General features: G+C 31.5%; 1 protein-coding gene across 3 annotated transcripts in view; it reads left to right on the forward strand.

The window, feature by feature from the left end:
- Positions 1-7,467, forward strand: part of corn (microtubule-binding protein cornetto) — a 342,761-nt gene extending 335,294 nt beyond the window's left edge. For all 3 annotated transcript variants that reach the window (XM_075364903.1, XM_075364904.1, XM_075364905.1), the window contains exons 13-14: positions 545-700; positions 6,527-7,467. In XM_075364903.1, coding sequence (XP_075221018.1) covers positions 545-700; positions 6,527-6,733 — 363 coding nt within the window. In that variant the 3' untranslated portion in view covers positions 6,734-7,467. The remainder of the gene's footprint in view (positions 1-544; positions 701-6,526) is intronic.
- Positions 7,468-25,649: the final 18,182 nt, after the last annotated feature.

The following is a 25,649-nucleotide window of genomic DNA, read 5'->3' on the forward strand; positions in this document are numbered from 1 at the left end:
TACCACGAGTTCCTCGTGTCCATGCCAGCATTACTGATAATTGGATTCTGCATCACGATAATGCGCCATCCCATACTGCTCTATCAGTACAGCAATTTTTGACCTGAAAACAAATTTCAGTACTACCACAGCCACCTTATTCACCAGATATCGCTCTGTGCGACGTTTTTCTATTTCCAAGAGTCAAAATGACGATCAAGGGACACCATTTTCAAACAACACAAGATGTCCAAAAAGCTGTGACGAGGGTCTTGGAGGATATTACAGAAGATGAGTTCCAGAAATGTTACCATCAATGCCAGAAGCGCTGGAATAAGTGTGTGCAATCAGAGGGGAACTACTTTGAAGGAGACAACACTAAACATGACTAAAACGGTAAGCAACATTTTTTTTCACATCAGTCTCATTACTTTATTGTCACACCTCATAAAAGTTGCTTATGAACAATCTGTTATATTTTGATTTACTTAATTAAAATCGTATTATTTATTTATTAAAATTAACAAATTATTTTATTAGTAATTCATAATTATTTTGCTCTTAGATAATCGATGTAAAAGATAGGATAATTGATAAAGAAGTACAGCTAAATGAAATCAGTCGTAAATTATGTTTAACGAAACAGTTATTAACAGATAATTGGCACCAAGCAATGAATGAAGTACGACGTCAATATGAAGCCATCGATACTGCGCTTGAGGTATTATATTTTATATTATTTTTTATTTTGATTATTTTCATTTACTAGGGTAAGTCAATTATTATTCGCAATGTAGTTATAAATTTTATTGCATTACAAACAGGAAAAATTCATGTACATCATTTTTGAACATAGTCCCCTTGCATTTCAACCCGCTTGGTCCATCGTTGCACGAGCTTCCTGATGCCCTTATAAAAGAAGGTTTTCGATTGAGCTGCGAGCCAGGAATACACCGCTTCTTTTACTGTTTTGTCCGAGGTAAATCGACGGTCCCTTAATGCCACTTTGTGTGGACCAAACAAGTGGTAGTCAGAAGGGGCAAGATCAGGACTATATGGAGGATGAGCCAGTACTTCAAAGTTGAGTTTCAGCAGTATGTGGACGGGCATTGTCATGCAACAACAACAGCTTTCGACAGCAGTCCTTGGCATCTGCTTCGAATTGCGGGCTTCAGCTTGGCAGTAAGCATCTCACTGTAATGTGCACTGTTTGTTTTTGTGCCCCTTTCCTCATAATGTTCCAGTAATAGGCCTTGTGAGTCCCAAAAAAACCGTAAGCATCGGTTTTCCTGCGGATGGTTGGGTCTTGAAATTTTTGCAGCACGAATTTGGATGTTTCCATTCCATACTCTGCTGTTTACTCTCCGGCTCGTAATGATGGATCCATGTTTCATCATTGGTGATGTTCTTCTGTCTAAGATGATGTCCCGTTCGTTACCGTAGCAATCCAAAAGTTTTTGGTAGATGTCAAAGCGCATTTGTTTATGCGACTGTGTGAGTTGTTTTGGGACCCATCTTGCACAGACTTTATGAAACCCAAGTCTGTTGTGGATGATTTCATAGGCAGAACTGTGACTGATTTGCAGACGATGTGCCACTTCATCGATAGTTACTTGTCTGTTTAAGAAAACCATATCATTTACATGCTCAATGTTTTCCTCATTTGTGGCGGTAAACGGTCGTCCGGCTTCTTAACACTTTGCGACTATTTTTGAATTTTTCAATCCATTTGTAGACACTCCGTTGTGGCAACACACTGTTCCCGTACTGTACCGAAAGTCTTCGATGAATTTTAGCTCCTGGTACACCTTCCGACCACAAAAAATGGATCACTGAACGTTGCTGTTCTTTAGTGCAAACAGAAAGTGGAGCAGCTACGGTTAACGGCAGGGCAATGATAATTGAACTAACCTAGCTGCATCAAACCTACACAGACATAATAACAATTAAACCACGCATGCAACACGACAGTACTACCAACATAAACAAAAATATAACTAAATTGCAGATAATAATTGACTTACCCTCGTATATTATTTTATACACAGTTGCGAACAAATTGATCAAACACTTGGTTTTGTTAAACAATATTTACTTGAATCACAATGCTGAAAAGTAAACACAATGTGCTTACCTGAAAATTATGTTCTGCTTATTGTGTGTTCAATATGACCACTATCTTGCAACATCTTCGACATGAACTCCGACCTTGTTAATAACTCAACAACACATATTTTTGGTTATCTGATCGCATACCTCGATGATCAGTTCCATCACTGTATGAAGATTTTCAGAAAAACTCTTTTCCTTTAAAAATCTGCAAAGAAAATAATCACATGGATGTAAATCAGGGCTGTTCGGGGACCAGTTCTGTCCACATGCAAAACGATTAGGAAATCAGTTTGAAATGACATTTGCATTAAAAGTTTCACGCCCAGAAAGACCTAAACATTAGCTGTGTGCAGTCTGGCTCTATCCTGCATTTTCTAATTGAAACCCCTTTGCAAGAAGCTGAGGAACCAGATTATTACACAGCATGTTTAAATAACGTTCACTGTCCACTGTCCAAAAAGAATAACCCTATTATCCCATGACTTGAGATACCCAGCTTATACCGTAATTCTTGGAGGGTGATGGACATTTTCATGAATCATGTGTGAATTTTTGGAAGCCCAAAAATGCAAGTTTTGTTTATGAATGACCTCGTTCAAAATGTGCTTCATGTGAAAACTAACCATTTTTCAGTAATACATCTTTTTACAGCCTGTTCAGCGAATGCCATTCTTTGATGTTTGTTTTCGACCGTTAATTAAGGCATAACTGTTATTTTGTACGGATACAATTGCAAATCAGTTTTTAAAATTTGCTGCACAGACCACCTAGAAATCGCAAGTTGTGCTGCTGTTTTTTTTTAGTTTATTTTCCCGGGCTCCTCAGCAGCGCTGCTCTGACGGCTTCGTTATTCTGTCGAAAATGAAAAATGGCAGGCCGTTCGCGCTTTCTCTCAAATACTGAACCGTCACATTTAAATCTTTTGCAAAGTCTACATATTGTTTTAAATGAGGGCAACCACCAACTTGGAAAAGGGGCACGAAACTGTCTTTGTGTAAGTACCATACTTTTTGTTTCATTTAATAACAAGTTCTTATACACTGTTCACCTGTCAGTATTCCTTTGTCAGCCATCTTGGAACGATGCACAAACAGCACACTCAGAAAAAGAAAAAAGTAATATTCATGAACTTCTGTCACTTTTGCCAACATAAAACACATTAATAATTATTAACCTAAACAATTATTGCCAAAACAAATGTTGGATCATTTCGTGCATAATGAAATGCAGATAATGCCTGTTAACCCAGCATCATCTTTTACGTAACGTGTCTTATAAATTGTTATTATTTATTCTTTATAAAGATATTTTACTGCAATACAGCTCATAAATGGGTTTTAAACACTTTTATTACTTTATTAAATACTATTTACAAACATCATCATCTTTCATCAGCTACACTCATTGTTACCTGTCACCTTGTCACTTCTCTTTTTTACTATTATGTAAAGAGAAAGAGGTTTTTGCTTTGTTCAGGATAAACAAAATACTACTCTATCAATCGCAACCAAATTTTTACTCATGTTTGTTGACACAACTGAGTAGGTTTTAGATATATTTCATCTCAAAAAGGAAATTTGCTGGTTGGAGCATAAACTTTAATGAATTGAATTAATCAACTGTGAGTCTATCGCTTTCTTTTTCAGTTTAGCATCGGAAACCACCATAAGGTATTACTTCAGAGGATGATAAGTATGAATGTAAATGAAGTGTAATCTTATACACTACAGTACAGTAGTAGTCTTTATCACTTTGTGAGCTGAGTTTGAACTGAATAATTCGAATCAATCAAATGAATTATTAAAATCATAAAATTAAATTTATGTTAAATAAAGTAATATTTTTAAAAAATTCCTGTTTAACAATAACGGGCTTCCCATGGGGACTTTGTGTGAGATATGCGAGCCCCTTGTGGAGGCTTGGAGGCTTGTGGAGGCTTGACCAATCATCACCATCAACTAAATAGGCTGCCCCTGGGGTGGTGTTTGCGAGGAGGTGCAATGGGATGCTCTTATAATATCTCTGCAAACAATCGTCTGATTTTCAAAATTCAAACATGGTATTTGTTGTTAGTCAGTTGAAGGCTAACTTTTGCATGCATCAGATACACTTTCGATCTAACAGATCATGATTATTCAGAAATGTATATATTATATTATCCGATCAACCCAAGTAACAATAAGTAATATTGATTCCCAAAAGAATCGATTTTAGAAAAAAAAAAAATATATATTACTTAAACTATATATATATATATATATATATAAAGTTTGTCTGTTTATTTATCACATCACATCACATGAGAACTAACCAAACAATTACTTTCAAATTTGCAGGATATATTGTGTTGTCTCGGGTTTTTTGGCCATCGACGGAGGTCCTATCTCCCTTGAAAGTTAAGATATTAAAAATATTCATTATTTCTTTGACCTCCAAGGAGGGTGAAGTTGTAAATTAATGATATTCATTAAGGAAAAATTAGATTAATCATTTTACTTTATTGTTATATTTCTGCCTCCTTGACAAAGAAATAAATTATGAATTTTTTGTCGTCAAAGGTGTGTGTCTGGGTACTTTACTTACCATAATTATTATTATTCTATCTTTTGTAATTTAGTTTTTTTCAGGTTTCTATAAAGCCTGAATACTACAATTATTATTTATCAGTATTATTCTCACAACCATGAGGGTAATGTACAGCCCGCAAATTAGAAATGGCAAGCAGCGGTGGCTCATAGCTAGAATTAGTTTGGTTACTGCTCCAGAAAATTTTTTTCTGGGCCTTTTCAAGCCCACGGTTAAAGTTTTCTGTAAAATAAAAAACCCAAAAAGAAAGATGAATGAAATAGAATAGCTGGAACCAGGATAATAATCTAACTCTATCACATTCAGGAATATGGTACACGGTTTTTATGCACGATGTGCTTAAAATCCGTATTCGGTTTAATCTAATAAATAATAAAACTTCAATACAGATAATATTTTTTAGTATTATTTCATAATAACTTAATAAAATGTCTGCTTAAAAACACTATAGTCCAACGGTGGTTAATTTAAATTTCTGTGTACACAGAAATTAGTTTTTACCAGTTACCTTCACTTTTGCCATTCCAGCGTCTTTTTGAACAGATTTGGTAATAAAAGAGCCTTTGCTTTCTTCTGGTCATTACTGATAAAACAACTAAACTGCTTTTATATTCCTTCCATTGGCTAAACTAGAAAAGGGAACGAACAAGGAACATTCCATACACACCCATAGTAAAAAAAAAGTACCTTCCACCAGTATTCCAGGGTCGGTACTGCTGGAGCGACAGTGCTCTCTCTCCCTTGCAGCCTTGGGTGCAGCTTCTTAAGTGCACATGCGCACAACAGACAAACAAAACACCGCTGGAACTGTGAAGTGCCCAGTTCCATACAAATATTCTTGTATTTTTTTCATAAACTGGAGGATGGCTACTGACATTAAGCTTAAGGATTATATATTGTTCGAATATAAAGAAAGAATTGAAGATAAAAGGACTCATTATATTAAATGTTATCGATAATATCAAGTAGAAATAGGAAGTGCTGCAGTTCCACAGTGCCTATATGCGAGCTGCCACTGAAGGAAAGTGAAGTGTGCTTTGTGACCATGTTCATTGTAAATAGTAAGGTGTGTGTGAGTTTTTTTATCATAAAACACTCTTTATTAGTAACTTATTTTTCTTTTTAATTTATTTTATTAATTTACAGAAACTATTTATTGTAAATTTGTATCAATAATTTTATGCCACATCCAAGATTTAATTTTATTTTCTAGGGAAATCATTTGAAGTTTAACATAAAGTAAAAGATAGATCAAATGTAGGCAGTTTTTCCAACTCTTCACCTTTAAAGAAAATGTACAGATGTCAGTGGATAAAAAAATAAATCTTATTAGTGATATATAACTAATTTAATTGTAATTATTATTGCCCAAAAACCAATTTTTGGGGGTTTTGGCCTTTTTCTTAATTCCAAGTAATAAACCCTTATTGAGAGGTTTTCAACAATATATCATAAGTGGTACTTATTTTTATCGGTTCCACAGTTATAGCTGAATAAATTTTAATTAATGAAATATTTGGATCTTACAAGGAGATCTTACACATCTGTTCGAATCAGATTTCATCTATTTTTTTAATTTAAATATATTGATTTATTAATAATTACTAACCTCTGATTGTAAAAATTTTTACGATAAATAATAATTCAATAATAACAATAAACAGGAAAATATAAGTTATTAATAAAATAAAATTTTATGTACTTTTCATTTAAAAAAAAAAAATGTATATATGTAATTTAATAGCCGTACAAGGAAGTCATGTGATGCCCACAACAAATTTTTTTTTAATTCAGGCATTTTGGAAGGTGCGAATTATTTTTAATACAACTTTTTTTTTTTGTTTTACAGATGATGCAAAGCGTACAAGGAATTGTACAACAAAATCCAATATTATCAAAAGTTCAACAAAATTTGGAAGAAACAAATTTTCAATGCGCATCAATGTTGCCTGTTATATCAACAACATCAGATCTAAACGCTAATGCTGCTCCAGCGCCTTCTAATTTATTAAATATTACCTCACCACCTTCACCAACAATTAATGGAACAGCATGATTTTAATTAACTAATTATACAATGTTTCAAATATTAAATACACACTGCCCAATCGTAACGTTTTTACTTTTTTTTATTGTTCTGTGTTAAGACTATTAAAATAAATAAATAAAAATATTGAATTTTAGTAGAATAATATAAATTTTAGCTACATGAATACAATTTAAATATATTTTAATCAAATTATTTTACTATCTCATATTACATAATAAAATATATATACATATATATATATATATATGATATAAGTAATTTAAATTTAGGTAAATATTACCTAGTATACAAGTTGTTTTGGGACATATTAACCGAACTTCAGCTACTGATTCCGAACTCAAAAACTGAGCAAAACAGTTCATAACAACATAAGTTGTATTTTGTAGTTTGTTTTTCTTCTGGATGCCATTTTGTGATTTTCAACAAAAAAATTATCTCAGGAATGAGTTATCCTACTTGAAAAAATTTTGGCAAAGACTAGTACCATACTCTAGAAAATAAAAAATTTTGAAAATGTCATGAAAAATTTCAAATTGGTTGCCATCTTAATTTCTTAATTTTCAGTATCTTTGTGTGATCAAATTTTTATTAGTACAAATTTTTTTAAGAATTTTATTTTGAACAAAATTATACCTCTTTTGTAATGATCTGTTGATAAACAATCGAGTTATTGTAGGTAATTAATCTGGCAGTACACTTGCACACCGTAATGTAAGCTGATAATTTTTTGCTTGTTTTTATTTCCTCCACTAATTATAATAAAAATAATTAATAATGAATAATAATAGTAAATAAATTAATAAAAATTATCAGTTTGTATTACAACGTACAACCGTACTTCCGGGTTAATTATCTACAATAACTTAATCGTTTTTAATGCAAGCTGATAATTTTTTACCAATTTTTATTTCTTCCATTAAATATAATAAAAATTATTAATAATATATAATAGTAGTAAATTAATAAAAATTATCGGTTTGTATTACGGTGTGCAAGCGTACTTCCAGGTTAATTATCTGTAATAACTAAATTGTTTGTCAACGGATTTTTACAATTGAGGTATCATTTTGTTCAAAATAAAAAGCTTAATAAAATTTTTGATAAGTAAAAATTTGATCAAACAAAAATATTGTTTAAAAATTAAGATGGCTGTCATTTGAAATTTTTTTATTTTGTAGAATAAACCTTAGATTTGATAAATTTAATTAATATAGGTTTACACGTTCATGGGAAATAATGTTTTTGTTGAAAATCACAAAATGACATCCAGAAGGAAAACAAAGCAAAGTAGGACTTATGTCGATATAAAAGTTTTTCATCATTTTCGTGTTCTGAATTAGTTTCTGAAGTTCAGCTGATATATCCTGGAACACTCTGTATAATTATATTTTTATTGTTATTTGCCATAATTATATATTAACTGTAATTAAAAAGTAATTATTTTTTGTAATTTGTTGATAGCTTGTAGATAATTTGTTCTTTATATAAGAAGACAATTTAAATTATCTTAAATAAATTTTAATCCAAAGTTAACATACTACTTAATAAATAATTATTATTTTTGATAGTATAATTACTTTAATCAGTTTTATTAGACTAGTAGTCATTTTTATTAAATTTTTTTGAGTACTTGATTAATAAATAATAATAGATAGGTTCTTTATTAAAATGTGTGGCGCTATATACTTCACAATTAATAGGTACATGAATCTTGTATTTTTAGATTGATCTACCAGTATTTTATTTTCATATAATTTTTTAAGTGCTCAATTTTTCAGAAAGAAAGGTGCGTCATCTATTTTTGTTTTGATCATTTTTCCGTTATGTATTTATATTAAAGATATTAAAATTTTAATTTATTTATTTATGTTTGTATCTGTATTATTTTTTTTTTTTTTTAAAAAAAAAACAAAAATTGGATCAAAATTAGGTGTTTTCATTCAGATTTTCTGTAATCGATGATATGGTTTCTTAAATTTTCATCTATTCTTTTCCGGTTGAAATATCATTTATTCAAACATTTTTCCGGTGCAGGTAATAGATTTTATTCTTTATGAATTTTTAATAGGTCCAGAAACAAAATATTTGAAATTTGTGATATATATCAAATTTTCTAGACTACCCATCTACCCCTTATAAAATTGAAGGAAGTGATTTTTCTGGAAAATACAAAAAAAATCGATCACAGAGTCAGGGGTGATCTACCTTTTGGTCATATTACCAACTTCCGGTTTCGACCAGAAGTGGGCTAACAAAACTGGAAGTTCATTTTTTTAAATGGGACACATATTTTCACTACAGATTCCAATTTTAGGGACAAAACAAAGATTACCACAGAAGTTAGACATTTGATTGCTGTGTGTATGTGTTGAGCGTAATCTCTGATGGACAAAGATCTGGAAAATCAGGGGTGCCTTCCTTTTGGTCATACTGCCAAATTTCAGTTTTGACCGGAAGTCCATTTTTTTAAATGGGACACATTTTCACCACGGACAAGATACTTAAGTCTTGTCTGAAACATTTTTCCTTAAAGTGCCATTTTAAGCTGTAAATAACCCTCAAACTTTACCTAATCCTGAATTCCCTTCAAAAACTCATTTAAGCATGAAAAACTTCTCTTTTGGTCATATTGCCAACTTCTGGTTTTGACCGGAAGCGAGCTAACTAGACTGGAAATTCATTTTTTTAAACTGGACACATATTTTCACCACAGATTCCAGTTCTAGGGACAAAGATATAAGTCTTCCTCAATACATTTTTCCATAAAGTGCAATCTTTAACCTCTACAGTGACTTTCAAACTTTACCTAGTACATAATTCCTTTGAAAAACTCTGTTAAGCACCAAAAAACTTGATTTTTACAAAACAAACAAAAATTTACAATAAGATAGCTTCAAGTTCGGTAATAAAATAAATACCATGTTCCATTAAAAAAAATAGAGATCCTATCAGAATAATTTAGTTCTGATCAAGACGGGAAATTAATCAGCTCACTGTCTGATAGGTTGCATGTAGTTTACAATAACATTGTTTTCTTTTCTTATTATTTTTACTGAGGAGTTTAAAAGATTTTGAAAGAATTTAGGACCAGTTAGATTTTAAAGGTCATCTTAGGAACAAAGAAATAACTGTTGGGAAAAATTTTGTATGTATAATGCAAATCCATGGTAAAAATTATGTTCCACTTAGAAGAACGAAGATCCGGTTTCACTAACCCGCTTCCAGTCAGAATCGGAAGCTGATAATATCAGAAAATGCAAAAATATATATGCAGTTTATTATTATAAATTTTTGTTTGTTTTGTAAAAATCAGGTTTTTTGTGCTTAAAAGAATTTTTTAAAGAAATTCAAGACTAGGTAACATTCGAAGGTCATTTAGAGGTTAAAGATGGCACTTTATGGGAAAATGTGTCAGTCAAGATGTGCATATATTTGTCCCTAGATTCCAAATTCACCATGAAAATATGTGTGCTCTATTTAAAAAAATTTAACGTCCGGTCAAAACTGGAAGTTGGCATTGGTGGTAAAATTTTTTGAATTTTCCAGAAAAACCATTTCCTTCAATTTTAGAAGGGATGTTCTTAAGACACCTGGTGTATATTTGAACATACTGAAAATAGCTAGAATTGTTTTTAAATGATTTGGTCGGTTTTTATACATTTTACTGACTAGTCTCCTGACTCGATACACTCATTCCAAAATTTTTCACATTGCCTGAAACATTTCTAGAGGGACACAAGTCATGATGTATTCCAAGGTCTCTAGTGTTTTCTATTTTACTTTATTATTATTATCTTTTTATGATCGCATAGGATCACTTTAGTCGATCTATTATCCAAATCGCTTCGATGGGACTGTTTCGGCCTTCAGATCCTCCCACTACTTTTTCATATGTTCCGATCTTTGTGCCCTTTTTAGGGTTTAAAACGTTTGTATTGCAAGTTTTTTTAGAGTGTTTTTGTTGTTGATTTTTTTGTTTAATTTTATCTTATCTGTGGTGTCGTCTGGTGTAAGGCCAATTTCCTTTAGATCCTCTCTTATTTCTGCAATCCATCTGCATTCTGTCTGTGTTTTTCGAGTCGAAATTGTCATAGCTGTTTCAGAAGTCTTAAATCTTGAATCGTCATGATATGTCCAAAGAATCCTAGTCTTTTAAACACGGTATCAGTAATGGGTTCTTTGTACACGGCTTTGTCGGGCACGATCCATCACTGCCCATTTTTTTGGTACTTTTTGTCAGCTTTTAGGTTCTTTCAGTCTTCTGGAGTCTGTCTGTCATTGATTGTTCAGGTGGAAAAGTGTTTCCGCTGCATAAATGGCTTCTACTTTTATAACTGTGTTGTAGTGTCTTATTTTTGTGTTTATTGTAAGCGTACCAGGTTAATTTTTGACCTTTAGCCCAGATTGAGGATTTTTTGTTATTTACTATTATTTCAACGAGGTATTGTATTTTGATTTTGTTATCGTATATGTTTACTTTTTTTAATCATGTTTGTTTTTTAGGTCCTAATTTCTGTCTTTTCAGATGATATTTTGAGGCCAATTTTATTTATAATGTTCTGAAGCTCTATTTTACTTTTAATTTACACTTATTATTTTACTTTGTTGATACCTACAGAATGTTTTCCTTTCATATGACATTTCATACACAGAAAAAATAATAAAGATGCATGGATAAGATCGGGTGAGCCGAGAAGAAACAGGATTATAATTTTTTTCCAAAAAGCCATTTTACCATGATATTCTTCATTTTGCTGGTTGAAGGTCAGGCAGATCTTACTTTGATATTCAAATGCCATTTCACCTTTTTTGAAATGTAAACACTACTCATCATACGTTTGCATCTAAAGTCGCTTCTTGAGATGTTACAACAGTTTCAGTGGCTATTTCGTTTAATAAAAACAAAACTTTATACTTATCTTTTGTTCCTTATTTTTATTTAAGATAAAAATCAGTAAATTTCTTTATATGCATTTGGAAAAAACTCTATTGATAATAATAACCAATGACAATGCTGCATGGATTAACTGCTTCAACATTTACATAACAGTTACATCTGATTCATGTATCACATTTTCAACTTTATTGCCTTTTGGTTATTTTTCAATCCCCCTCTCACAAACAAACACCGTACACATTATATATAGTTATTTTTGAGAGAACAAAAGAATATAACAATTTTGTCGTTGTTTAAAAATAACAGTTGAAAGCAAAATCATGAGCTTAAATTTTTTGTCATGATTCATATGTTGTTCCAGGATTTATTCATTAGACTTCAGGGACTGATTCAGGATACCAAATGAGCAAAAAAGTTCATATCAACACTAATCATATTTTGCTTTGTTTTCCTTCTGGGCGCCATTTTGTTGATTTTCAACAAAAAAAATTGTCAAGAACAGGTAAATTTACTTTAATTAAATTTGAAAAATCTAAGACCTAGTGTCTTCTACTACAAAATTAAAAAAAATTAAAAATAACAGCCATCTTATTTTTTTAGTCTTCATTATCTTTGTAATTACTTGTTTGATCAAATTTTTACTTATTACAAAATTTATTAAGGATTTTATTTTGAACGAATTGACACCTAATTTGTAAAAATCCATTGACAAACAATCGAGTTATTGCAGAAAATTAACCTAGTAGTACGCTTGCGTACCATAATGTAAGGTAATAATTTAAATTAATTTATTATTATTATTATTAATAATTTTTATTATATTTAATGGAGGAAATAAAAATAAGCAGAAAATTATCAGCTTGCATTACGGTACACAAGCGTACTGCGGGGGTAATTTTCTGCAATAACTCGATTGTTTATCAACAGATTTTTACAAATGAGGTGTCACTTTGTTCAAAATAAAATCCTTAATAAATTTTGTAATAAATAAAAATTTGTTAAAAAAACAATTACAAAGATATTGAAGATTAAACAGATTTCTGCATTGTTGAATTTTTTGAAAGTGACATTTTCACAGTTTTTGATTTTATAGAATGTGTTACCAGCCTTAAGATTTGATAAATATAATTAAGGTTTATCCGTTCCTGATAAATAATATTTTTGTTGAAAATCACAAAAGTCAAACAAAGCAAAATAAGACATCGATATGAACTTTTTGGTGTCCTGTATAAGTTCCTGAAGTTCGACAAATATGTCCCGAATATATTTTCTTTTACTTTCAATTTTACAGTAATTTTTAATTTCAGTGTATTTGTTATTTACAACATTTGTGGTTATTTACTTTTTGTATTCTAATTTTTTTTATTTCCATTACAGTTATCATTTAACCTGCCGTGCATTGTTAACGAACCCTTCCGTTATTGATCCTGAATGCCTTAATGTATGACCGACTAGTATAATTCTTTAATGAGAATTTTCTATAGACTTACTTTTCAATATCTTAAGCTTTAGTAATTTTGAACTTTATTGCTTTATTTTCAAAGTTCTTCTGTAACATCACATTTATGAAATATCGCAATAATTTTCATTATTAGCTTTTGTACTGCCCATTTTTTACCTTTATGTACTGTTGTCTTTTGGTAATGTACTGGGCATCTCAAAAGTGGCTTGATCGAGAAATGCAATATTTCAAAAGTTGAAAACAATATTTTGGCTATTACATCAACAATATATTTTTTATTTATCGTAAAATTTATTATATATTTTTTAAACTTTACAAGAGTCGCTCAAAATACTGTCCATGTACTTCAGTATTTTTCACAGCAATTTTTTACACTTTTAACCAGTTTAAGGCTAATCTTTGTTTGCGTTTAACGCTTTAAAAATTCATCTTCAATTATTATTTATTTGTCTCACTGCTGCAAATATCTAGGCTTATGAAAGAAAACTTTAAAAATTTTCACTAACTAAAAACAGTTAATGTTGTAAGATCACACGATCCTGACGGCCAGTCAATTTTACCACTCGTCAAAGTTGCTGCCGATAAATTCTTTTACCGATAAACTATTATGTGGTGGATTGTCAAATTAAATTAATATTTATTTTGACGATTATTTAGTTTAAAGGAAGCTTCATCTGTCCATAAAATGCGAATTTGAAAGATAGGCTGTACGTCACAGCATAGCACAAACCATTCGCAAAACTGACAGCTGTTGAAGTCTTCTATTAAACTTCGATACAATTGTGGATGATAATGTTTTAGTTCCAACCCTTTCAAAATACAATACCGTGAAAAATATCCAACTCAGCCAATCTTTTACAAATAGATTACTTTTGGGTTTGAATAACTAATTCATCATCAGCGGTTGTTATCTTCATTTGCAAGTTTTAGGTCTCCCTCTAATTGGCAAATCATGTACGCTTCCAGTTGTTTATTGTAGGTGTCTGGATGGTGCTGGAGTTTGAGGAAATTTTTTTTCAGATTGCTGAACGATTTCATTACTATTTTTGTTGATCTTCCATCAACATTGTAAAGAGAAAAAACATGTTCGGTTATTAGTTTATGATTCACAGTTAATTTACAGATTAACACTGATAAGCATAAACTACTCAATCGTCTGCAAAAAAAAAAAATGAAAATAATATAAATAGTATTACCAATCTAACAAAAATTAAGTTTTTTAAATATTAGTCATATATATCAATACAAATATTGTATTTCTTGGTCAAGCACCGGGTACATTAATTATGAATTTCTAATTTTTGTTTTGATATTTCACATGATTGATACATATTTCTGTAGATTTTAATGAATTTAAATTGTTTTTATGATAAATTAATATAGAAAAAGACATTAAAGTGATTATTTTTTTATGAATACTTTTATATCTTTAAGTACGAGGTCTGTTCAGAAAATAATTTAATATTTTTAATTAAGATTCATCAGAGAAATTTAGCGACATGTGGTTGGCAGCATTGTGTTCAGCATAACCTCCTCTGTAACCACATGTTCTTTGATTGTTGATATCTTGTTTAGTTTTTGTATTATTGATTTTTGATGATTGAACTAAATGTCAATCGATGTTGTAGCCAAAAACTCAGCTTTTGTCTACTGTTATGTTTCTTTCTATGAATGTTTCATTGTCGTCAGCTTGTTCAAGAAGTTGCCAACAAACGTCCACTCGTTCTTTCTGTTGTTCAATCATCAAACGAGAAACAAACTTTGCTATAACTTGATGCATGTCAAATTTGTCAAAATGTTTCAATCCAATCAAGATGATAATCTCTTCTGTGCTAGTTTTCTTGATAATCGGCGATTTGCATGCACCAGATCGTTGATTTTTCTGAACGCAGGTGTTGTCAGTTGAAATTGAAGCCCTTCTTGGTCGAAGATCATTTTCAATCCACTGTTTTAAATTGTGAAAACCACTCGTAACATTACATACAACCCAGAGGATCGTCTTCTTAAGCTTGTTTCAAGAGTTGAAACGTTTCTATGAAAGTGTTTCGCAGTCTCACAAAAGCTGTTACATTGCATCATTACTCCCAAAAATTCTAACACTTAAATATGTCGCACTCAAATAACAGTAACTCGAAAACTAAACAAGATATCAACAATCCAAGAACATACACTTACAGAGAAGGTTATAAGAAACACAGTGCTGCCAACCGCACATCACTAAGTATCTTCATTTTCACATAATTAAAAATGTTTGGTTATTTTCTGAACTTTGAATTCACAGTAACAAATGTAGATTTTTTCTCATATTTTATTTTATTTTCATAGTTATATTCCGGAGAGATTAAAATGTATAAAAAAAATTTGATAAATTTAAAAACAGATATATTCTTCAACTAAATTTTATTATCGAAAAATATTTCCTGCAGCAAAATTAATCGAGGTATTTATAGTAAACTTTTGTAACATATTATTGTGTAAGATTTAATGTTATTAGTGATAAAAGCTATTAGGAAAATATGCATCACATTTTTAGAATTATTTTATAGATTGTTATGTTAAGTATATCTTTACCAGTAAGTTAGTCGTAAATACAGATTCAGTTAAAGTTTTATTTTTATTTTAAATTGGTACTTGCAAAAGTTTTTGTAAAGAAGCTGGGTTACATTAAAATAATGAATATCCAAAGGAAAAACAAACAAAATGAAAAAATCTGGGGTAGATAATATCAAAAATCTTTTTAAAAAAAAAAAGAAATAATTTTTAAATGAGAAGTAGAATATCGGGAAAAAATAATATAATTTAAAATTCATTACAATGTGACAAACATTCAATAATTAACGAGACAAATTAATGTAGAGAAAAAACGATATAATCAATGACTGCAAAAGTTATAATACTTTTCAATATTGTCTTCAGTAACATTTAGACGCTTGTCCCATCGTTCTACGAGCTTTCTGATTACCGCATCGAAGACAACTTTACCGTCCTGTTTGAACCATTCACGTACCACTTCGTTGTGATCGAATTTCTTGCCATGTCTTTAGACCGAACAAACAATAATCGGATGGGATGAGATCCGAGCTATAAGTAGGATGTGGCAAAATTTCCTGACCCAACTTCTTGAACGTTTCTCCCATTCTCTGAGCGAAGTAAGGGTGCACATTGTCATACAAGAGAATTGCTCTTTTTAAGAGAGCGTCGCTTGCTGTTGAAGCATGTTAGAATAGTACGCACTGTTCACGGTACGTCATTCTTCTAAATATTCACTAAAAATTAGGTCTTGGAAGTCCCAGAAGATCATCAATATCAGTTTACATGTGAGTTTGGATTTTTTATCGTGGGTGAATCCAGATATTTCCGCTGAACACTTTGCCGTTTGGGCTCAAAATAGTATATCCACGTTTCTTATGTAGAAAGTCATTACATTCCGCTTCAAATCATTCTTTGAGCTCAGAACAAGTACAAATCTTGGAGTCTTTATAGGCTTGAATCATCTATCTTCATGGAACCCATTTTGAACACATTTCGCAATAATTCAGTACATCATGAATGATTGAATACACAGTTCAAACAGTAATATTACATAGATTAACGATTTTGGAAATTTTGATTCGCCTTTCTTCGTGAATAAGATGATTTATGCAATTTTACAGTATGGTAGTCGAAACTTCAACTGATCTTCCAGAATGATCAGTCGCACTTGATCTGCCCAAATTAAACTGTTACAACCACTTATACAAGATGTGGCTGTTAAATAATGTAACTAATGCTGTAAAATATTTTATTTTAAATTTATATATATTTAGTTATTATCCCCCTCATTATACACCTCTCCTGTATCCCTACAACGCTCCATGTGAATTTTCCGTTGTTCGAAACAGTGCTGGAAGTCTTCTTCTGTGAGCTCTTTCGTGACACATGACGTTTTTCTTTCACAGCTTCAGTGGTCTGAGATCTTGTTCCTTTTAATGCAGATTTGACCTTGGGGAACTGATAAAAGTCACATGGTGTCAGATCAGGCAGATGAGGCAGATGGTCTAACACTGGGATGTTATACTTGGCTATAAACATCTCGACAGATAATGCAGTGTGAGCCGGTGCATTGTCCTGATGAAGAACCCATGACTTGTTCTTCCACAATTCAGGTCAATTTTTCCTTATTTTTTCACGAACTTCAGCAAGGAACTCAAGGTAGTAATGTTAATTAAAAGTTTGACATTTTGGGTCATTTTGGTCATTTTCAATAGCATTCAAAGTGTTAGAACAAACATTTTAATGAGCTTCTTTTTGTTTGATTCTGAGAATTTTAGGCACCATTTTTGCGTATACTTTTTGCATGTTATAATTGTTATATACAAATTTGCCTTGCACATTCTTTGTCAATTTGTACAGTTTCAGAAATTGCACGAGCAGTTAACCGACGGTCAGATCGGATCATATTACCAATTTTTTCAATATTTTTAAGGCAAAAATCATTTTTAGTATCTTCTCAACCATCTTGGAAATGCTTAAACCACTCAGAAAACTCGCACACATGATAAACATTCATTGTGATAAACTTTGTTTACTAAAAGATAAGTTTCAGTAGTGGTTTTTCCAAGTTTTATATGAAATTTCACTACAATTCTTTGCTTTAATAAAACATTTTTTCAGCAAAACAAAAAAACAGTTGTTATCTAAATGAAGGCCGTGGCCAGATTAATATATCTACAGAGACTGGAGTTGCAACAATCGAAAGAGAAGACTTCACACTACACAGCTGTCTGATCGTATGAATTTGGCTCACGTACGGTTTTTCTGTAGTAGCATTAGTCTTGTTATTTAATAGCGACACCTCGTAGTATATCCATGTTTCTTATGTAGAAACTTTCTGCTTCACATCGTCCTTTGAACTCAGAACAAATGCGAATCCAGGTATTTTTATGGGCTTGAATCAACTCTCTTGATGGAACCCATCTCTAATATGTTTTGCAATAATTAGATCCATAATAAATTATTGAACATGCAATTCCAACTGTAATATTACACACAAACAAACAATTTTGGGAATTTTGACTCGCCTGTCTTTGCAAATAAGATCATTTAAGCGATATTGCAGCATGTTAAAACTTCAACTGGTCATTCAGAGCGATCAGTTGCACTTGATCTACCCAAATTAAACTGTTCCACCCACTTATACATGTTAGTGCGGTTCACCATATTTTTTCAATATTCTTGAGTAAATTTCTGCCGGTTTCACATGTTTTGAAAGCAAAAAATATTATCACTATATGTTGCTCTTCTGGAGTACACGTTTCAGTCAGAGCTGATATTTTGAAATCAAGAAAAGAGGTTATGATCAGATTAATTATGATCAAACAGCTAATAAATTGTGTTCCTAAGGTTGCCAACTTGACCCTGAGAATGTTCTATTGTCATTGAATGAACCAGTTTTTTGTCTACATCAATTTATGTCATTAATTGCTGAAGTCTATCGTAAATTTATTTTGCTTTCTGATATCAGAATAATGATTTTTATTTTCCCTTTTGAGGAATTTTCCATTAATCCCAATTTTTTTCCAGATATTTAGTTCCTAAGGATTGGGGCTTATCTTTACTCGGAAGAGGTTAAAGATGCTGGTTTCCCTACATATAAAACCTATACTGTACTACCTTGCATTACTAAAAAAGAAAATCTGTTTGTTCTTTTGAATCAGATAATAATTGTTTTTAAAATTAACAGGAAATTAAAATTTTAATAAATAGCAGAGGTTTTTTATAATTTTACCAAAACATTTATGAACAAAATGATATATCTTTTAAATAGAAATAAAAATTAAATTACTCTAATACAATTAACAAAGATTTTGAAACAAAAATAATTCTTAAAATTAATACGACAGGATTAATTGACAGATCACACTGTGAAAATCAGTGATTCTACATTTGGATATGTTTGGAAGCGTCATATCTACCAACGCCTGTCTGGAAAGTAATGTCACTAAGTCTACAAGTATGAAGAAAAAGGACTCCTATGTAAAATTTAAGGGTTAATGATTGTCCTGGAAGATACAAACTCTTAGAGGACCCCTGATGTCAAAAAACACGAGCATGGTCTTGATCTTTGATTTGCTCATTTGATCCTACTTGAGGCTGAGATGTGCCACTCAGCACTTCACCTCTTTGTTTTGGGGTTGTACTGGAATATCCATGTTTCATCAACCCTGATACCATTGTCCAAAAAGTGAGGATCATTTTCACACATTTCAAAAACGTCTTGACAAATTTCCACCCGGCAAGATTTTTGGTCGTCGATCAAAATTCTTGGGAGAACCTTCGCTCATAATTTTCTCATATGCAAATCCTTGATCACACAAGTTTGTGGATGATAGTTTTTGAAATATTTAATATATTGGCCATTAAACAAAACACTCCATTTGACAGTTTGTAAAGTTCTTTCACATGAGTCACATTTGAGGAGGTCCAGCGCAGGGTTCATCGTCGACCTCTTTATGACCTTCCAAAAACACCTTGTGCCATTTGTGGGCTTGCCTTTATGATAAACACTCATCCCTGAAGACCTGTTAAACCGTTGGAAAAGTTTCTGCTGCAGATTTGTCATGTTTCACACAAAACTTGATCATGTATCTTTGTTCCAGTGAGTGCGCATTGTTACTTGTACTAGAGATGAAACATTTACAAGATCCCCCATCCTTCACCTCTGAGAGCTCGGAGATAACTGAGCGACCACTCGCTCAGTAGTTGAGACACCACCGATGATCCCATTCGATAATAGAGCGCACTGCCACCTACAGTCGCTTTACAATAAAAAGTATGACATTACTTTGCAGATAGACCTTGTGTAATGGGTCGCATAAAAGACCGGTGTTGATCACATTAAGGCTTCCTTACATAACTTTTTCTTTTCCTTGGTCTAGGTCAAGTGCGATTTTAGGAAGCTTGTTTTCTGTACACTTTGACTAAATCCATGCACATATTCCATCACATTGGCTCCTCGATGATTCATTGCAGATTCCTAAAACTTTTTTAACTTTCTTTTAACTAATACCAACAAACTACTTGCTCCCGACCTTTTGATTTTGACTGTGCTCTTTCTAGTTTTCCCGGTTGCTCTTGTTAGCATTCATTCCATTTGTTTTTCCTTTGATGTAAACCTTAGATATAGACTAAAACATTTAACAGGAAAGTTTGAAGTAACTCTTACAAAAGTAAAAAAAAAATTAATTCATAAGTTTTATTGTTTATTGAAAACAAAAAGTAAATTGCATGCCATTAAGTGTCCTGACACAAAAAATTTTAATTTCTAAAAGCAATGTCCATAAGATAATGGCTGTTTGGACGTTTGCTGAGATTTTGCATGGCACTTTGAAATACATCCATGGGAATTCTTGAATCCTCATTTTTAACTTGGCGATTGTCATCGGGAGAGTGGTGTACACTTTACTTTTGAGGTGGTCCCACAGGAAAATAATGTACACCGACAAGTCTGGTGATCTCAGAAGACCAATGCACGTCGCCAAATCATGAAATTCCATGGTTACCAACTGTCAAACAGCTGCCCTGTGATGCTCTGGCCGTACATGCTGTGGTTCCATCTTCCTGAAATCATGGATTTTGAAGATCAGGAAAGTTTTGAAGTTATGCTACAAAAGTTTCGAGCATTAATGTTCAAACATTACTGTTGTTATATTCCTTGTCTCATCCTCAAAGATGTAAAGCTCTATCATTATCTCATATTGATATGGCATACCAAATTGTAACCTTTTTGCTGCCCAATATCTATAATTTTGCTTGTTTATGTATTCGCTGTATGGAGCCTCATCCGATGTGAAAAGTTTGTCAACAAAATTAGGGTCATCATTAATCTTTTCAATCATTTTATCACAGAATTATTATCGCACCACATAGTCTGATGATTTCCAGTTCCTATATGACTTGAATTTTGTAAAAGTAAAACTTCAAATCATATCGAATATTCGGCGAACGTATTCAATCCTGTTACATATTTCCTGTTCCCGATTGTCAGAGGATTTTTACCATTGAGACCTGAACTACTTTAATGTTTTCTGGGAGTCATTCATCTACTCCCATCTCCTTGAAACTCTCACCCCGTGTTTTGATGGTGTAGCAAGATGGAATGCGACCATGTCATAAAGTGTAAATAGCATCAGAATTCCCGTTTAACAACAATCTCCATTCTTATAAAATGCTTTAAACGGCATTACATTGTGTATTGACCGATCAGTTTATGATTATTAAATGACAGGTAGTTGCGCACAGAAGGATGACACATTTTTTTAGCAGTTCTTCAGGGGTGCCAGTATTACTTTCAGTTTTCCTATTGCTTTGTGTATCATTGTAAGAGATTTTTTTTAATAATTAAATTATTTAACCTGATAATAGTATAAATAGAAATACTTAATAATCCATATTTAGAATTGTTTTACAAAAATGATATTTGCTTTTTTAATAGATAATAATTCGGTGCTTTTCAAGAAGATGCCTGCAGCCGATCTGCAGTTAGTTAGTTGTTAGATGGCACCACTGAAAGGAGAAAATAAATAAATTAAAATTATAATCTAACTTTATATAATAGATAAATATAATCTAACCAAGCTTAACCTACGCTCGCTAACCTTGACTAGCGAATGTAGGTTAAGTTTGATTCGATTATATTTATTTATTATATATATTTATTTAGTTATTTATATACATTTATTATACAGTGCACCTTGAATTTACACGGGTTTTACGTACCGTAAAATTTTCGTGTACAATGAAATCACCTAAATTGAGACTCACATTTAGTGCAAAAATACAGGTTAGATTCATTATTTAGTAAATTACTAAAAATTACTGTATTTTATTTTATTATTACAGTATCATTGTATTATTTTATGATATTACAGTACAATGTATGTATTTAAAAAGAAAAAAATATGTACTTTATTTTATCCTTCGGTGGTGCCATCTAACAACTAAAACGACAATTGACTAATTACAGATCGGCCACGGGCATCTTCTTGAAAAGTACCAATAATTAATTTATTTAGATTATTTATGCTAAAAGATACCAGTCAACTAAATTTAATATTTTATTATGTAAAAATCTTTTATTATTATTATTATTATTATTATAGTTATAAAGCAGTCATTTTTTTTTTTTTTTTTTTTTGTAAAAAACGTTATATTAAGTGGTATTTTATATTTTTATTTCTTAGTTATGTTTTTTAATTGCTATTAAGCTTTCATTTTTTATGCAATTTTTATATATATATATATATATAATATATATATATATATAGGACTTTTTTAATTGATTATTTGAAAACTTATTGTTTATGTTTTGTTTATTAATTAACATTTTTATATTCAAACACTGTAAATGTATTTAAAAGAATTAGTTTATCTGTTTTCTTAATATATTTTGTTTATTTATACAGAGTGCGACAAAATTGATTAGACGATTTTAAATTGTAAATTAAATAATTTGTTGTTAGATGTAGATAATAATATTACATAATTAGAAAGTCCATAGAAAAGCATTTTATGTAGACTTTACATTTTAATAAAAATAACTTTTGGACGATTTGCGCTGTGCCCCCTCCCCGCCAAGCCAGTGATGCAAACTCAAAGTCGTTTCGACAAGCTGACCGTGTTATAAACTACCACCGCATGAGACTAGTAGTTAGGGAGTTATTAAGGCAGGACGATATAGACCTTTTCGTTAGCTAAAAATTTCTGTTCTGGTACCCATATGTTTCTGTGTGATTTTAAAGACATTTCACGTCAAAGTTACGGTCTGAAAACCCCAAATGAATTCAAGAAGTAAACACGGTTTTTCCTGCACGGTTTTAAATTTTGCATATCCACTAAGATGGAAACGGGCCTTATCTGACATAAATAAATCGGATAGAAACTTCGGTTATGCTTCGATCATTTTCAAGAGCTTCGTAAAAAAATTCCATTCACCGATTTAAATCCAAAATCACTTGCATCATAGATGGATGAAAATACAAATCCATATGTAACGTTCGCCTAACATTCCTATTTGACATGCGTAGTAATACATTGTGTGGTCTAGTTGAACATCGTGGAGTCTACCGTAGGGCCACCCTCTCACTCTCTGCATATTTTCTGGAGTGTGAATCAATGGCGGCTCACGTATAGGCACTGTGAAAGCTGCAGTACCCCATATTTCCACTTGATATTATCGATAACATTTAATATAACGAATCCTTTTTTCTTTAATTCTTTCTTTATATTCGTACAATATATAATCCTTAAAGCTTAATATCAGTAGCCATCCCTCAGTTTATGAAAAAGATACATGGAACTGTGCGCTACACCGTTCCAGCGGTGTGGTGTTTGGCTGTTGTACGCATGTACACATAGGAAGCTGCACATGAGGCTGTGAAGGAGAGAGCACTGTCGCTCCCACAGTGCCGACCCCGGAATCCTGGTGGATGTTTGTTTATTTTTTTACTCCACTTGTATTGTTCTTAAAAACCGTTTTAAAAATTAAATTATTATCCGCCTTCCGGCTATTACAGTTTCGTTACAGTACACGGATCATAATTTTTTTAAAAAACACTCAACAGCGAACGCACCATGTTCATTACACCAATGCTCCTTGGCGACTGAAGAAGGTTTTGGGTTGTTGAACAACCAACGATTCAAACACTGCGCTATCTACCGGTGTATTTTTATTGTGCCAATTTTAATTCGTCTGATCAATTTTGACATGCGGTATATTCTACTTATTCATGCATGAGATTTTTAAATTTTTTATATTATTTATTGTATTTTTATGTTTGATGAAATTCTATAATGCCAATATAATTTGAAAAGTCTGATGAGAGAATTTTATGACTAAATTATATTTAATGCTGCACAACATTTTATTTTAGCATATACTTCCACTAATTAGGAAATAATTTGTATGTTAAGTTATCTAAAGGAAAAAATAATTTTGGTGTCTTTTCATTCGTTTAATCAGTTGTATTCCAAGGTTTTTTTTTAACAAATATGAATTATCGTTTGTTCAAGATAAATATCATAACTGTTTTACAAAGCCGTTTCTTTACCTTTTTGCAAATAACAATTTTATATTAAATTATCAAAAGCTGTTGTTACATCAATTCTTGTATTTTTGTTGCTAATTTTTAGTTTACTGTATTATATAAGATGTTTCTAAAATGATGGGTTGGTTATATTTTTTCGGATTCTATTTGTAAAATTAAACAAAAAATATTCTTGGGAAAAATGGCCATTTCTCCTTCGTTCTCCTGTCCGCCATTTTGTTATTTTTATATAAAAATTTATATCTCAAGTTCGGATGGAGAAATCACATTAATATTTGGTAAGCGTCTTTGTAATAAATTTTTAAATTATGAAAAAATCAGGACTTAAATACCTTCGCAAAATACAAAATGGCGGCCATGTTTATTTTTCACTCTGTTATATCTCCGTAAATATTAGTTTTATCAAAATTCATGTTATTTACTAAAATATTAAGCCTTTTATTTTGAACAAAATGATATTTTTTTTTAAATCAGTTAAAAATAGTCGAGTTATGGGAGAAAATTATTACTTAATTTGATACATACTAAATCAACAATAAATAAAACCAATTAATATTTCATCGAATTGATTTCTGATTTTTGCTAATTTTAAAACTTTATTACCAAGACGCTTACCAAATTGTAATATGATACCTCTATCCGAACTTGAAATATAAAATTTTATATAAATATAACAAAATGGTGGACAGAAGAAGAACGAAGGAGAAATGGCAACTTTCCTTTAAGGATTTTCTTTGTTTAGTTTTACTAGTAGAATTCGAAAAAATATAGCCGGCCTACCGTTTTAGAAACACTGTGCATAATAATTGTAAAAACAAATCGCGACATTTCTAAGCCCTTGATTTAAATCGGCACACAGGTCTTGTAATATATTTCTACGCTGACATAATACAGAATGTTCAAAAAGCGATGTAACCTTATGAGAAAATAAGTAAATAGATGTTAAAAGTGGCCTCTGCTGCATAAATCAGGAGACCGAAGAGACCATAACCCCCTTCGAAATCAGTTGTTCGTAAAAACATCGATCCAATAAAGTCACAATGTCGAGCCGTAGCTTCGTCCTGCTGAAATCACGTGTACGCCAGCCGGTCATCTAGTATAATGTTTACAAATCGTTACACCGTACGTATGTAGCGTTGACTGTTTACTGTGCCGTGAAAAAATGTCATGAGAATTCGCCTACGTTACATTCCATATCAAACACCGTTTTTTGTCCGTGCAGCTGATAATGGATTTTCCGTATATCTAATCGTGAATTGACGGTTAGACAGACTAATTAGATAGAGTCGCACAGATTTCTTAAGAATATGCAGTTTGCACGTCGACCGATTTTTCTAGCGTTAATATTTTTAGTCGGCCGCTTTTGGCTACGTCTGCCGCATTCCGTATCGTCTTAGAATTTGTCGTACAGCGATCGACGGAAGATTTGTTTTTTGTAAATTCATACCGTAATTCTCTGTGAAGGTATTCACGATCTGG

The sequence above is a fragment of the Lycorma delicatula genome, chromosome 4 (genome assembly GCF_047948215.1).
Source record: "Lycorma delicatula isolate Av1 chromosome 4, ASM4794821v1, whole genome shotgun sequence".
NCBI classification, from domain to species: Eukaryota; Metazoa; Arthropoda; class Insecta; order Hemiptera; family Fulgoridae; genus Lycorma; species Lycorma delicatula.